Raw genomic sequence first — 17,223 nt, 5'->3', positions numbered from 1 at the left:
TTGTTTAAGTGAAAAACACACAGTTAGATTCAAGCCATCCTAAACCTTCGTGTCTGATTGTTGAGAAAACAAGCGCAGCATTGACGTCTGTGTTGTTCATTCAAACACCAGTGACCAGTGGCATTTGGCGTGGTGTCCTATGGCAGAGCGGTGACCTTCAGAGGGGTAAGCCCCTCGGGGGGGAGGGAGCCGAGGGAACAAGGGGGAAGCAGGGGACGTGACTCTCTCTGTCTTTATTTATCCATCTACACACATTCAGACGCACACATGGGACGCGTTATCACCTATTATGTGCACGGCGACAGCAGCAAGCCGGAGATGGGCAGTGTACCATATTAGCACTGCGGGCTGGAGCAGCTGTTGAAACTGGCACTACTTGATTTTTTTCTCCCTTTGTACACACACAGGTTACACACACACATGCACACACTATACATCATGGTGATGGAGGAAAAAGGCAACCGAGACATCAGGGCTATTGATTAAGTTGGCCGAGTAATTCCAGCTGAGGGTGACTCCTGCAGGGGAGTGGGCGGGGGGTGTGTGTGGGAAAATGTCATTCCACCATTAAATCAACCCCTGCAATGTGCTGAGTAATGCTCATACTCTCTCCTCAGACTCTCGACTTGTCTGTGTCATGCTCTGTCATTCTGTCCTGTCATGCTATTCTCTTTCCACCTTACTCTTTTCCTGGTGTGTTTAAAGCGGCGCTCATTATTTTTTATACGGTCAATGGATTAAGTAACGATGAGGTTTGCTCGTAGTCAGAGAATTATCCCACAAATATGCAAGTTCCCCTCAGCTCTGTGAGGCCTTTTAGCTGATTGTTTTGGTTTTTCACCCCGTAAATTCCACTTTTATTAACTAAACTTCAGATGCGTTTTTTTCTGTCAGCACCTACCTAGCACCAAAATGGCCGAAAGACAAAGTAAGCAACTAGCTGAACATAATAGAGCTTCTAGCAAGCTCAAGACACAGATATTTTTTGTTGAAGTTGGTGGAGACCAAAGCAGAGCAACAAATAAAGGCTAATGCCACTCGGTGTAATTTAGCAAGTGTTCTGCTGATCACTATAACAGCTTTATAACGAGATAATATGTCAAAACATCAGTCAATGCAGGTTAAAAACTGCACCGAACAATATTTTTGTGAAAATATCATCCAAATCAGTTCCCCTCAGGTCTGCAGAGCCTTTCAGCCTCTTTTAGCTAGTTGACCGAACCTGAGCCGCGCCCCTCTCTTCGTTACTGTTGCTAAGTCGGACAAGCTTGACAAAAAGAAACACGCCAGTTCCGCTGTGCCGCAGTTTTTATTTGAGAGTTCCTGGGCATCAGACTATATAGTTTCAAGAAGCTAACAGCAAGGGATACAGTCTGCAATGGAAGGGTATATTCATGATGTTATCTTTTAATAAGAAGGTGGTTTCAGCGAAAAAGGAAAAAAGTAGAGACAAAGGATGACAAGACTATGAGTCAACATTGCTCCAAGACGGTTAGGTATGTGTCCCCTTTTCCCTTTCTGGAGATCAGTAAAGTACTCTATGTATTTACTACCGAACACAGGCCATGGTGCTGACCTAACGTAAGTCTCTCCTTACTAAAGAGAGATATGTAAGTTACTTTGGGGCGGCACAAAGCTTTACAGAGATAATGCAAACAAAGGAACGTTAACCTTGATCGTGTCATCTTAAAAATATGTCAGCAACTAAGCTATCTGTCCTTTTACAAATCTATCTTAACCTTACCACAGAAGTAAGGAGGTAGCACGGTGCTGCAGTGGTTAGCATTGTCACCTCACAGCAAGAGAGATTCTGGTTCACCCTCACTGCATTGCAGCTCCTCTGTGTGGAGTCTGCATGTTTTCTCCATGTCAGCGTGGGTTTTCTCTGGGTACTCCGGCTTCCTCCCACAGTCCAAAGACATGCAGGTTAATTGGTGACTCTAAATTGGCCGTAAGTGTGAGCGTGAATGGTTGTCACCTCTCGACCAATGTCAGCTGGGATAGACTCCAGCACCCCCACTACACCCAATAGAATAAGCAGTTATGGAAAATGAATGGAGGAAGCTTGCTGACATTGGTGACCTGACATTAAGATTACTGCTCTTGATGTAGCTGTACGTCAGCTGGGCATTTAGCTAACTAAGATGTGACTTTATATAATGAAATGTGACCTTGAAGATTGTAACTGACCCCCAGCCAAATCTTTTAACCATCTTCACAGCTTGGTTTTCTTTGCAACATAGATGAGATTAGCACATAGCATAGCGGTAACTAACATAACAGGAAGGGGGAAAGTTGACCGAGGTTCTGCCGTGTCCCAAGCTTGATTAATTGCTACTGGAGCACCGATCGAAAAGGGCAGGAATTAAGACGGGCTACAACTCATCACCCCTCATTTCTCAAGAGTTGGTGAAAAGCTAACAAGGGGTAAAGGGAGAGTGGATATTGGACATAGATTCATTAGGCGAGCAGAAACACACTCTAAATGAATCCTAATGTTGCTCTCTGTCAGCTGAATGTAAATAAGCTTGTGAACATTCTCACCGTATCAACTTTATTGGGTTAAAATATGTCAATACTGTGCTCTTATCTTATTCTGCTGCCCCCAGCTGGCCAAAAAAAATCAATGAATGCAACTTTAATAACTTTACTTGGCCTTAAATACCATGATTCATTTTGAATTTTGTCTTTCTGCCACTGGTCTGTCCTCCTTTCCTCCCTCTCCCTTTCATTCTCTCTGCATTTGCGTGACTCTTATGTCCTTCATAACTTGCCAAACTGTCATACATATGTAAATAAACAGGCCAAAGGTTCAATTGTATGCATGGAACGTCAGATATTTCCCCTCGGTGAGTGGTGACCTCTGTCTCACGGAGGGATGCATGCTGGGAAGGCAGTCCCATGCCAGAGGAGAGAGCTAGTATCCCAGACAACTGATTATGCATATCTGATTGGCAAATTACCCACCAGTTAGTATTTGGCCACAGAGTAAAGAGAGAGAGGCATGTGGCAGGTTCACACATTCCAATCCTCTTGGAAAAACACAAAGTACTATGACCCCTTGTTAGATGTCAGAGAAAGCCAGTGTTTATACTGAAACAAAAACAGACGCTCACACAACTGTCCACACCATAACACATATACCCACAGTCATGGAGGCTGCACACCGAGTGTTATTGTTCCTGACTTCAGTCTCTCAGGGGCAAAGTGAGTACTCAAGTAACTCTGCTACATGTTTCTGTCCAAACGGCTCTATTTTCAGCTAACTATTCATCTCTTTCTCATTACTGACCTCTTTTTCTGTCATGCTGGGTCAAATGCGGATGAGCCTAGTTGGGTTTGGCAAAGATAAATAGATGATATCTCGCTTGACCAGCAGGGGAGCTGTGCATCACTCACCCAGATTTTAAAACCAGATACTTCCCTTCACATTGTCATCTTTTTAACAGAAGTATATAGTGAGGATTTAAAAACAAGATAACTCAGACAAGGATAAATCATGACCTCCTTCTCATTCACAACTTTCTCTCAGGAAAACACAAGTACACACACATTCTTGTCAGTGCAGTCATTTAAAAAAAAGAAGGAAAAAGGCAAATGCCATACTGTATCAAGACTTTGTATGCACTGACCCCAAATCTGTAGCCTGCAGCCACTTTTTCTATTGCATACAAGCAGGCAACTCTCTCTTCCTCTCACACACGCACACACTCCATTCTGCAAACATTGCTAACACATACTCCAGCATGAGATTCACACAATTCACTCACTTTGAATGATAAAAATCTTCTGGCAATAATCTTCAGAAAGAAAGGCTGTGACAGCCGTGCACATGTACATGAATGCAAATATGTGCGTGCAAACACACACACACACACACACACACACACACGTCTTGGCTGTGGGCTTTAATCTGGGACCATGATAAGCATGCAGCAGATGGTGCCCACAGAGAGAGAGAGTGAGGGAGGCCAGGCACATTAAAAGCTTCCCTGCAGACTCATCTACCCTTCTGGGCTCTGGGCTCGTTTGGCCTAGCCTGGTACAGCCCGGCCCTGGCTAGCCTCCTTGGTCCCCGCGTGCCAATGGCCCCAGTCCTAGACTGCTCAGGTCGATGGCTCGATAATTGCAGGCGAAAGCTAAAGCTGCCCAAACCAGCCAGCCATGACCTGCTGCGTCCAGTGAAACCTCACTGTGTCAGTGTCTCGTCTCCTCCCCTCCTCATGCAACAGGCCAGCACAGCTCATGGTGTGGACAAATTATGCTAAGCTTTGCTAAACCTTCTCAAGTCACATCTTGCCCAAACTAGCCCATCCAAACCACCCTGAACTGTGTCCTCGACCTGGAACGCCTCCTCATGCCCATCCTCTCCTTTCTTATTTTCCATTCCCCTCTTATTAATTTAGCCTCAGGTGTGTTTACTGTACAGCATGATGGCATTGTACCTCTGCAGCTGCTGCAGCCGCTGGTCTGCGGGCAGGAAGTTGTGTTTGAGATTGAGGTGGGTGAGGTCGTGGCTGTAGAAGAGGTTGGAAGGAAGTTGCTCCAGGCTGCAGCAGGACAGATCTACCGAGTTGATCCTCTGGGACACCATCTAGATGGAGGTGGGGGAGGAAAGTGAGAAGAGTGGAGAGGTGACAGAGAGAAAGAGAAACGTGGAGTTAAATGGGATTATCACTACCACACAAGACTTTCCTGGTTTACTCTGTGTGTGTGTGTGTAGCCTGCAGCTAGGTGGTCAAATGTCACTCGATGGCCAATCTTCTTAGGATTAGGGAGTCAGGAGAAGTCGAGGGAAAGTCCCACAGGTCAGTGACCTGACATCACAAGTTACATCATGGTGTAATCTAGTTAAGTGCAGGTGCGTAGTAGAGCAGTTAAACTGTGATCATTTGTTAGTCAAATTTATATAAATGCGCAAGCTGCCAAGTAAAATGAAATGACAGCAATAACGTCCACCTTAGAAGGAGATAATCTACCCCCGCTGAACTTGAGCTTTTCAGAGCGGAGTTAGCTAGAGGCTCAGCAGTCGTCGCTGCGGCACGTGCTGCTTCTATCCAGGCTTCTATTCTGAGTGGCCCTCTGGGTGCTGGTGACATGCATGTCCCTGTTAATATTTAGAAAAGAGGTTTTCTGGCTGTGGCCTACTTGAGTTCAAATGAGAGAAAGGAGAGAGAGCCACGAGTGGTGTTTACGTGCGTGAGTGCACCCAGAGACACTTACTTATACTACTGATTGGACGGCAGTGAAATATGTGGTTTTCAATCACACTCTCCTCGTACAGGCAGCAGAATCCTTATGGGTACAGTGCTATATATTCATACTTGCAGTCATGCATGTTCTGATATACAATGCAGCTGACCCGTAAATAGTACCGGGGAGCATATGCTGATGGTATCCTTCACTTCCTCTAACCCTCGTGCACATGCATATACAGTACCTTAGCAGCGTGTCTGTGCCAGCGCAGGTGCTCCGTGAAGCTGTCAAAGCTGACGTAGTAGGTTTGACTCTGAGGCCCCGCCGAGCTGAAGGCCAAACAGTGATTGTGCTTCTTCACCTCCTCCACCTGCAGCACGACACACAGGAGTGACATTACAGTCTGACATCTCTGAACCCCTCTGAATATAAACAACAACCCCCCTGCCTATGGAGTCAGGAGTTGTGCAATAAAGGGAGGTGGAGAGGAAAAGCTGACACATGGATGTCCTAATACATTAGTTATTTAAAACAGCTTCTGCTGAAGAAAATAAGCTGCTTAATGACTGCAAGGTTGACAAATGCAGTCAACTGGAAGCACACATGACAATATATAAGGCACGCATGATCATACAATGAACACATGTGCGTGACAAAAGCGTGGAACTGCTTTTTAGACACGCAGAGTCACACTCAATCACGTGGATTCTGTGAATGAGTGGCTGACTAGTTACAGTGTTTAAATAGAATACTGGTGCATATACAAACAAACTTAAAATACACACATGCAGAGGCCAGTGGATTGATGAATGGTTGACTAGAGGTCATGTGCTGTGTGTGAAATGTTTAAAAACTGGGTGTGGTGGAGTATAAGTGTCCTTTGTGTCACACAGTCGGGCAGATAGTGCTTTTCCGAAGAGCCCGTAGAGCTTATGTAGTAGTCCTGCAGATAAACAGATCCATAAAGCAATAATCGGATAAAGGTCACTTTTTTGGAAGGCAGTTTAAAAAAGTAGAGAGAAATAAACACACTCACATTAGAGCATTATGACTCCAGATTAGAAATCGACCAAAACGTTTTTGCAGAATACTGCAAACATTTTGACTTTGTAGAACAAAAAAAAAAAAAAAAAAAACCTGGCTTGCATCATTTCTGTTTGACCTTGAGCTAAAATGAACAAAGCAGGAAGTATTACTGGGTTACAAACAGTTGTTAAAGGTGAGCAATCTTCACTGCACAGGGAGACACTCGCAGAGGGTAATAAGAGCGACTTATCAGGTCACTCTCTGTCTGGTGATATGACATTATGAGTTCATGATCCAAAGCATAAATGACATGTCACCATAAAAGACCGGGATGAGAGAGAGAGAGAAAAATAAAATGATGTGATGCCAGTCATGCCCTGTCATGGTGTGACTTACTTTTCCTCCAATGAGCGGCAGGATGTGCATCTTCCCCGTCTGGCTCTCCTTGACGGAGGAGACGATGAGGCAGGTGCCGCACAGGATGACCTGCCGTCTGGTCCAGCGGTTGACCGGTAGCTGGAGCTTCCCTTTCCGAACGTTGTATGTCCCTGACAGCTGGACCCGCTCTGAGCTCTCGATGCTTTGGGGCTTCCCTGGAACGAAGAAAAAGAGATTTTGTGTGGTTAGCACTGTAGACCTGACCTCAGAGTGGGCCTGTCAAATTATTTGTTTCTGTTACAGGAAAATAATGAGCATCCCAACAGCGAATAAAATGAATTTGAAAGTGATTTTCTTTGAATAGTAGTTTCATGGCAGGTACACGATACCACTTATACATATATTAAAGGTATATTCTGCAGGATTTTCCTTTAAAAACAATGTACAGATGCAAAAGTAATCTCTCTCAATCATCACTTATGATGCCCTAGACGTGTGTGATGGTATATGTATCTGCAGAAACCCTGCCCTCTGCATGTATGTTCTTATTCCCTTCTTATTTTGCTCTGGTCAGGACATTTCTGTGGGTGTATCCCAGTGTAAAGGTCAGGACTTAATAAAAAAGGTAGCGACCAGGTGCCAGCCAGACTGTAAGCAGTGTGCATCCATAAAGCTGTGACAAAAATTGCAGACCAAGCCCCTGTAAAGTGCAAATATTGCGAAGAGAAACTCCAAGCCGACAGAGTGAATCTGAGGTTGACTTTCACTTTCATTTTCACTGCCGAGCACTAAAGGAGAGGATGTGATGAAGACTGATATAGAGTTGGCCTGTTTTGTGTTGGATAGGTAGGGACCAGCTGTTAGCTTAGTTAGCTTGCTGAAGTATGGGCTTTTCCATTACAGCTATTGCTACGTTCCAACAGTATCTTGCAGAGTGTAGTTTTTCGGGAGGAGGGGCCAAGTTTGAATGTTGTGTTTATAAAAAGTAATCGACAAATCCTGCAAAGATTACTCAAAGGTATAAACAGTGGTCACTGCAGTAGACAGCTATGTGACGCCATTTTCTTTTATATGCATGGGTTTTGATGCTGTAGTTGCATTTAAGTCACTATAGTGGACCCTAGTGTGTCGTGCCATACACTGCCCCCCCACTGGCCAGGTGTTGTCAGCGCAACACAAATCTCTCCAAACCAAGATGGCCGACGGAATGCAGGAAATGTTGTGCAGCTCAAGAATATCTTGCCAATCCTTCTATAATAGGAAACCCTGGTAGGTAAATGAAATCTGGTTGTATCAAGTAACATATAAAGAGCAATACTGTTCCTAAATGCTACTGGCTCTGTAAGACCACTGTACACAGTTGTGCCTTGAGCTAAATGCTAACATTAGCATGCAAACATTCTAACAATGACAATGCTTTATGGTGATGTTTAGCAGATATAATGTAGCATGTTAGCAACATTTGCTAATAGGTACCAAACACAAACTACAGGAATGCCATTTGTTTCCCTTGTATTTGGTCACAAACCAAAGTATTGGACATATCATAATTTGGAGCTGTGCACATTTTCATGACAATACATCAAATAGTTGTTGAGCTATTTGAGTCTGGACAGCTGCTTAAAACTAATCTGTGCAGTTAGCCGCTAAATAATGCCACAAAATGAGAAATATACCAACAATGGTTAGCAGGAGAGCTCTCACCACAATAGCTGTGGTGAGAGCACAATGCTAGGCTAGCATAAGATCCAAATACATTCAGCACCACTGCCTTGGATGTCCTACTTCGCACATGGAATTGAATAGTCTGGATTTGCATTCAGTGCAGCTCAACATTAATAGAGTCTCAAATTCAATACCAGGTGCACCTCTTTTAAATTATTCTTTTACAATTTCTGAGCTGCCTTTATTCAGTTTTACCCATCTGTCTGCCTCTCCTCCATGCCCTGTTCTCTCGCTTCACCGCCAGCCTGCCAAACCTGACAGTCAGGCTGCTTATCAGGCGTTCTGTCAGCCAGGCTGTCTTATCGTTCTGTCTAAACATCCACCTGCTTTCTGTCTACCTCCACCTCCGCAAAAAACCTCCCCGGGCTGGCATGCACTGTCCTCCCCCCCCTGTCGTTCCTCTTCTATCTGTCCGGCTCGCCTGGCTTTCGGTTTCTCCATTCTATCTATGGCTTTGTGTGTTTTTGCTCGCAGCATGTTTAACCTCACTGGTTTCCCATTCGGCCAAGAGATTCATGGAGTGGTGTACGAAGTTTTTCTTTTCCAAGCGACAGATGGCCTTAGAAAATATCTCACATCCCGTGGCCTACTGTAAACTAACTGCATCCATCTTGCACTGTCTCTTTCACACATATTTCACTTCACTGCAAACACACAGACTGAAGCAGAGGGGCTGCGGAGGTGAGTTAAAGAGAGGAAGAAAGAGTCAGTAGGTTAAAGCAAGTGCGAACTTGCACACGCTTGCATGGCTTTAAATAATTCAGGTCTTTCACATGCCAACTGTAAGGCCTGCGCAGTACTGTAGTACTGTGCTGCACGCTCCTCACATCCAACACGCTCAGCACAGTGTAATAACATTCTGACCAGAGGTCTGCTTGTTTGAGCTGATGTGGCTAAACCTGAGGTCACGACAATACTTTATTCTAATGATTTTCACTAACATAAACACAGCTGAATTCAATTTTGAAACCAGCACAGCCACCGAGCCCTGACCTTTCCTCTGGGCTACAAGCTAATCTTGTGTTCACAACAGAATCAATAGCCTGGTTTGCAAAAGGATATCTGCTTTGACTAAATGCTGAGTGTGTCACATAACACCATTGTTAAACGTTGATCAGGACTCGTGTTTGACTACAAGAGCGAGATGTCTTGGTATGCTGAAACAGCAGAGACTATAATACATAACTGGAGGGCATGCAGAAGAGTGCAAGCCTCTGAACTACTGTACAAAATGTAAAGCTGCAGCAGTCTCACAACTTACTACTGTGAGAATGCAACAATGTTTGGCAGTCCATCATCAAGTCACACACGTCACATCATCCCAACAGCATGTATAACATAATACCGCCATGTAGCATTAATATTTACTCCATATGAAGTGGCCAGTGAACACTTTTGAAATAACAATGACGCAAAAGTAAAATCCATTTGTCTTTAAACTGCTTGAACACAAGTGGGTGGCCCAAGGGAATAAGATATATGTCTTACTCCTTTATGTGAAGGGCTATTTATAAACCTGTCTACAGACAATGCCAACTTAAATACGGTCTCATTATAGCAAATACTGTTCACACTTTGCACAAAGCTGTGAAGCTATCTTTTATACTGTATATGACAATTTAAGCAGCATAACCTGTTTCTCATAATTTCTCTCTGTGCTCTGGCAGTCTGCCGTCACTTCGCAGCAGTAATCAAAAGCTGCTGGCAATCATAATCTAGAGATAAGTATGGATAAATATGTTTTAATGAGCTATGAGGAAATTAAAGACGTTAGTAATATCCCGAATTCATTTTTCTTTTACTGTAGTTACAGGTTGGTGTATTAAAGTCTGCCAAAATTGCATTTGGCATTATATTACTAGAAAAGTGCCTACATGTCTAATTACAAGACTTGGATTTATGATATACTTGCCATTTTTAAATATTTAAGGGCGTTTTTAACTATAGTTACATACAAGTTTTCACTTTCCCAATCCTCGGACAGAGGAATATTAGTTAGCCAATTTTACATCTGTGAACAAAATCCCAAAAGAAAGATATTTAACGCAAACTGTAGCATCTCCAAATGTAGAAAGAAGAAGATATATTTTATTAATCTCAGAGGGGACATTCTTTTACTCTGTTGTCATACACACACAGGGCTGAAATACACACACATGTACAAACACGCCCTATACATGCATTAAATGGAGAGATGTCAAAGTGAGGAGACTGCCGATGGACAGGCGCCCCAAGCAATTGGAGGTTGCTCGAGGGCACCTTGGCACTGCCCAGGAGGCGAGCTGGCACTTCTCCAGCTGCCGGTCCGTACTCCATATTTGGTCCGGACGGGGACTCGAACTGGCAGCCTTCTGGTTCCCAACCCAAGTCCCTATGGACTGAGCTACTGACGTCCAAATCAAGTAACTCACAAAATTAATCAATGGATACACTTAAAAGGCCATTACACTGTGCACAGTGTTTTCAGAAATGGTATCTTGGTTTTATTTGAGTCATTAAAAGAACACCAATCTATTCAGTTGTCAGGTTTCAGCAGTATGTCTGTGTATGTCTGTCCCCCACTCCTCCACTGTTGATCTCCACTTATTTAATTGCACTTGGGGAACAAGTGGAGAGTGCAGGGAGTAAACAGGAGTGAAGGTTTTTATCTCTCTTTAAAGGGTCATCATTACCATCCACTCCACATTAAATGCTTGTTAATGACCGGGTATTTGTGTCACTGTGCGTATGTGTGCACCCGTATGGTATAGTTGCTGGCTGGGAGCAACATGCCAAATGTTTTGTGGGGTACTGTTTTGGGAAAGGAGGAAGTGTGAGTCTTATTTTCACAGTTCTGACTGTGATTTCTATTGAGTACAGTAACATTTCTTGCACCAACGTCCATTTCTCATGTCAAAGCTTTAAAACAAAGAGCACATGACAACTACAGAGTCACAGCAATTAGATAATTAAAGTATTTGAAGTTAAAAATGTCTGTAATTCCTTTAAATTTGAACCAGCGTACCTCGTCTGACACACAAATACTTTTACAAGGCAACGGACAAATAAAACAGGTGTCAACTTTCATTTCCACTTCCAAATAGGTGGTTTAGATAAGCAAGTTAAACTGGGGACTGAACTCTCTTTAAGAGGAAACATGAGGACAGTAAGATAAGGAAGAGGAGATAGGGAAGCAAACTGAAGATATGATTTTTAAAGGGAAATACTGATCAGCACGAGCCTAAAATCAACAAACTCCATTTCCATTGTCATGTTCAACGTCATAATCGCAATGGAAAACTCATTTAGTAAACAGAAAGCAGCATGAAGGCCAGAAAATATGTTATAATGGTTACCTCTTGTCTTTATACCTGTTACTTATTCAATCTCGCTTTCAAACTCGGTTCTGACTAATTTAGAGTGATGTCGGAGCTCTGCTTGGATGAAGTTGGACAGAATTTGTCTCAGACGTTACGCACCAGAAAAGGGGCAACAATTAGTATGTCCACCTGGGTTTCATGTTTCCATCACTGCCGATCAGAGCTGATAAATATCCATGACTACTGCAGTCATTTGTCCTGGGAATCAATGCTTACTGTAACCTTTCACACTAAAGTTAGATGTTTGTGGTTGTCAGTGGATCTTTGTCCAGTGAGAAAGGGGCTTTAATGTATCTGCTCTAAACCTACATAAAAGGAGGTAAGACATTAAAAAGCATAACAGGCACACCTGAATCGTAACCTCCACATTACCACCAAAATCTAATCAAGTGTTTTTTAGGTCGTCTGCCAAATTGCCTCCAAATCCATCTTGCTAACAGTCATAAAAACTGACTGGTGTGACTGAGCAGACGTGTTACCCCCTTCCAACTTCGCATGCTGGCAGAGGTAACCAGCAGGCGCATATTTTCATGACTGAGCTTGGGAGGGGGTATGTGTTGCATTAGACAAATTATTCACAAGCTTTTAGCCTCAATATGTCACATGGGTATATTCCTACTATTTTTAGGCCTTTTGTTGGAACGTGCTCTCTCCCACACGAGCATATGCACAGACACACACTCTACTCCTCCTCCTACTCTTCCCCTTGCTGACATGCACACACTGACACAGTGACAGTGATTAACCATCTCCATATGTGCATCCATCTAATTGCCCCCCCATCCCGAATGTGGATGGACCAAAAACAGCAAGAGATATTGCGGAGGGAGGACAATACAGACAGCTTGAGTGGGCTGCTTTTGTGATAAGAGAAGTTTGAAAGCTTCTCCCGTGCGGATGCTGCCGTTTACAACCATCTCACATGGACGTGGGATGACTGGATGGAGGCAAACGCTTCAGTCTGGCCATGGGAATGCACAGTGAAGGAAGCAGGGAGATGGGTGGGACACCCACGTGAGCATCCTGTTTACAGGGGTGGACCAGAGAAAAGCAGGATATCTTGGTAACCCTCCAGTAGGGGAAGGAAATTATAAGAGACAGTTGCTTTATTCCAAATGCATGAACCATGGGCCACCTACACTGGAAATATTTTGAGCAGCGATGATGTTAGTCATGGTGGTCACCCCATAATCTATGGGTGATGCATAAAATGTGAATTTAAAAATAATAGACAGGCCGTGCAAGGTGGGGGTGTTCATGTGCAGAAGTCAGAGTCTATTCCTAGACCTACTGTATGTAGCAGCAGGAGTACTACTGTGTGTGTTGGTTACTGGAGATGGCTTCCTTCCTTTTTCCCAAGCTCAGGAAAAGAGTTTTCCTCCCCACACTAGGCTGCAATACCCATGTGAGCGCACCCCTGCTGCTCAAACACACACACACACACACACACACACACACACACACAGAAATATACACAAGCTGCTGTCACTCTCATACAGAATCAACAACTAAATCAAAGTTATTGAAGATTTCCAAAGCTATAAAAGGTTTGTTCATATCAGTTAAAAATATTGTGAAACATGATTGGCTGGGAGATGCACTAATACTTCAGTTTTCTTGTGTGTAGATTTTCACGGTACCATACCAGAAAATATTGCAGGTTCATGGTATTAAAGAATTATTACTATTACAGTCAGGATGTTCTGTACAGGAATGAAAACGGACGGGTTTTTGTTGGTTGAACACACGTTTTATTACTACAATTTAAACCTGAAACCATTTTGTTGATGGAAGTATGTGTAAAAAGTTTCCCCTTAGAAAATAACTAAATTAGAAAGGAGATTCACAGTCCAGTTGTATTTTTTTCAATATCGTAGATATGCAAATGAACATTGTATGATAACTGTCAACTTTTATATCATGGTATACCTTCAAACCGGTATATCGCTGCAACCCTAGTGTGTATGTGAATCAGTTTACTTTACTTGCCTAACCCTTACCCACTTTGTGTCAATACAGCTTTCCAGGGTGTCCTTGATACATATGCTACAAAAAACAACAACACATCAATAAGGCAGTTAAAACATAGTTGGTTGCTCCATCCATCCATCCATTTTCATCCACTTATCCGGGGCCGGGTCATGGGGGCAGCAGGCCGAGCAAAGCACCCCAGACATCCCTCTCCCCAGCAACGCTTTCCAGCTCCTCCTGGGGGACCCCAAGGCGTTCCCAAGCCAGACAAGATATGTAATCCCTCCAGTGTGTTCTGGGTCTGCCCCGGGGCCTCCTACCAGTGGGACATGCCCGGGACACCTTCAGAGGGAGGCACCCAGGAGGCATCCTAGTCAAATGCCTGAATCACCTCAACTGATCCCTTGCGACGCGAAGGAGCAGTGGCTCTACTCCGAGCTCCCTCCGGATGTCCGAGCTCCTCACCTTATCTCCAAAGCCCCAGTTTCACTACAGGCAGATTCACTCGCTACAGGGGCGAGGAAATAAAACCTGAACAGCCAATCAGAGTGGTCTCTCTCACCGACAAGCTCTGCCGCCGATTCAACATGCTCAATCGGCCGAAAAGCCGCCAACGCCGAAGTGCCAACGGTGCGGGACACACCACAAAAACTAGGCCAACAGGCGCTCACCGACGGCCCGACTTTGGTCGACGGCCTACTGTCGGCTTGGTGTGTCAGGGCCTTAAGGCTGAGCCCAGCCACTCCACGGAGGAAACTCATTTCCACCGCTTGTATCCGCGATCACATTCTTTCGGTCACTACCCATGACCATAGGTGAGGGTTGTGTCCAGAATTATGTTTATATTTGAAAGTCTATTTTGTTGCTGTGTAGAGCAAGTGGCTATGGTGTAGACTTGTCTAACTGTTTCCAGTTATTGGTACTACAACACAGAAAGATGCCCTTAAACACAGCATGTCTGACTGCAGGCAAGTCCAGTTGTTGTGGATTCCACCTCTCAGAAGACTGTGTGGCCTTTAAACTTTCTATCTAGTAACAGCAGTGCAAGCGTTAGCCTGCAAAGGCAAATAATTTGAATTTATGCTACCATGAGCTTTGCTTCCTACTGATACATGATGATCATTTGCATTGAGAAGGTGGGAAACTTTTTATGATAAAATGATACATCCTACTGCTATGATCTTGCATGGTAGCACATCAGGCACACCAGGCATGTTAAGTTCAATGCAGGACTCTATAGCTGTGAAACACAAATTATAGATCCAGAAAGCAGATGTGTAACAGCTGCTGCTAGCAGTGTGCAGCTTAAACAAGATGTCTCTGAATATTGATAGCGTGTATTTATATAGTATACAAGGCGTATTTGCAAAGTCAACCATATCGACACAGAGGGAACAACTCTTGGTTGCTTAACATTAGTATTCCCAGTTAATGTTTCCACTATCAGGCTACAAAGCTGCCTCCAAGATGCCCTGCTGCCCCCCGCTATCCATCATTGTTAGTGATGAGTACCCGAGACCGACCTCTCTCCATCCATCTCCTAATTTAACAGATCAACGCTTCTTTCTTCTGGCTCTTCTCCGTAATAACAAGGACACATCCCTGGTTAATCATCCTGCCCTGCTAAATGCAACCTGACATCAGCACACCTCCACTACAGGACCGGGCATGCCGTACCGTAGGGCATCGATGACCCACATAAGTCACAGCAGAGTGCGAGCATGCGTAGACACACACTTGCTTATTCTATAGGCGGCGACAGATGTGATGGACCGGATGGCAAGACTGTAGGACTTATGAATGCTTGTAAGCTTACATTAAGCTCATATAACTGCAGCATCGGCTTTTTCGGCTTCTTTTGAAATGTATCTCAACCTCAGCATCTCATTAAATATCTATTAGGAAGCATCTATAAAAACTTGACAGGAGACACTCTATCAAACAAACATCATCCTAATCTGTGCTGTGCTGGAGATATTAACTCTTAAAGAGCAAACTACTGTTGAGGAAAGTTGGTGGAGAAAGGATGTAAGACAAAACTGTGCCAGCTGTTACTCTGCAACACAAAGAGCTGCACTGTCCTTCTGTTGCAAAACACACACATGCACACACACAATGTCAAAATGCATCGAACTAAAGGTGTGTGTTTTCAGGCAAGGGAAGGATGTGCTTTCCACATCTGATCAGCGAGGCCTCTGTACCCAAATCGCTGCACTCCTTTATTCTTTCCTCCATCCCTCCTCCCTCTCTTTCTCATTTTCCGTGGATGACTTGTGGTGATTACTCAGATCCAAAGTGACAGGCCGTGTTAAGCCGACAGTCTGCCCGGGCAGCAGTTGACGAGCCTTGCTGGAAGGTGGCAAAGGCCGTCGCGGGTGATAGGCTGCTCACCGCACTCACCTAAGCGCTCCACATCTTTCCTCACATTACACTTTGCCTCTCTCGTCTTTTCACAACAATGTTAAACTGTGAACGTGCTGACGAGAAACACAACATTCAGTGGAGGCTTTGACGAAGGCCCCACAGTGTCACAGTTTACGGAATGAGTGATCCTTAATTAGTCGCTTCTAAATCCTACAAACGTCCTCTTGAAAAGTTCCCAGATGTTCTCGCACAAACGGGTCCATAGAGATAGAAGGGGCTGCCTCCCCCTCTGGGACCCAGGAGGTGTTGATGTGTGAAATGTGTCAAGCTGTCCTTTGTGTAAAAGTGATAAGACGATGAGGTGCGTGTATGCATGGGGAAAATAGATGAGGTGTTCATGCATTATCGCTGTGTGAAACTGCATAAACTACATGTGTCTGTGTGTCCTTACTTTGAATCGTGTTCAGCATTGGTTTGCCGTGTAGTCTTCACTTTTTAAAAAGCCCAGGTGCATTTTATTGAGTGTTTCTTTTTTATATATTTTGACTGAAATGTTAAGCAGTCAAAACATTTAACAAGGACGAGCCAGAGAGTACTTGGATGTTTTTGATTTGTTCGTTTCAGGTAGTTTTTTTTTTAGCCTGCTAGCAATGGGGCTATAAAGACGTTGAATATGACATTTAGGCCAGTGGTTCCCAACTGGTCCAGCCACAGGGTCCAGATTTCTCCTTAGTCATTAGTTCAAGATCCACACAGTTCAATACATTTAGTGTCATACTTGCATTTGGCCATGTCGTTGAGATGGTTCACTGTCTCTGTCAAGTAGCTGTCTTTTATTCACTCACTCCACAGGAGGAAATGGCACTTCAAAACAAGAACTCTTCGCCGGAAATTCATTGTCCTTACAAATAAAGAGCGTTTTTGACAAACTTGACATTTTTTGTGAGTCACTTGCGGTCCATTCAGAGTGGACCCACGACCCACTTTTGGACCCCAACCCACCTGCTGTAAAAGCTGTCCTAACTCACTGTGTCATCGTGGAAGTGTACCACCAACCCTCCAGTTCCCCCCTGGCTAAAACTATTAGCTCTGTCAGTACTGTTGCCGATGTTGGTGTCTTTTATGGAGTTAGCACCGTTTACTGTCGGTCAGCTCAGCCACCTTCATGTGCAGACAACCTGAGTCAGACTCTAAATCATAGATA

General features: G+C 44.1%; 1 protein-coding gene across 1 annotated transcript in view; it reads right to left on the bottom strand.

Annotated features, from left to right (window-relative positions):
• Positions 1-17,223, bottom strand: part of phlpp1 (PH domain and leucine rich repeat protein phosphatase 1) — a 55,897-nt gene that overhangs the window by 13,730 nt on the left and 24,944 nt on the right. The window contains exons 2-4 of the mRNA XM_033650342.2: positions 6,619-6,815; positions 5,441-5,566; positions 4,446-4,594 (exon numbers count right to left, since the gene is read on the bottom strand). Coding sequence (XP_033506233.2) covers positions 4,446-4,594; positions 5,441-5,566; positions 6,619-6,815 — 472 coding nt within the window. The remainder of the gene's footprint in view (positions 1-4,445; positions 4,595-5,440; positions 5,567-6,618; positions 6,816-17,223) is intronic.

This window comes from Epinephelus lanceolatus, chromosome 12 (genome assembly GCF_041903045.1).
Source record: "Epinephelus lanceolatus isolate andai-2023 chromosome 12, ASM4190304v1, whole genome shotgun sequence".
Taxonomy (NCBI): Eukaryota; Metazoa; Chordata; class Actinopteri; order Perciformes; family Serranidae; genus Epinephelus; species Epinephelus lanceolatus.
Note: the sequence above shows the minus strand (reverse complement) of the source record. Positions and strands in the feature narration are given on the sequence as shown.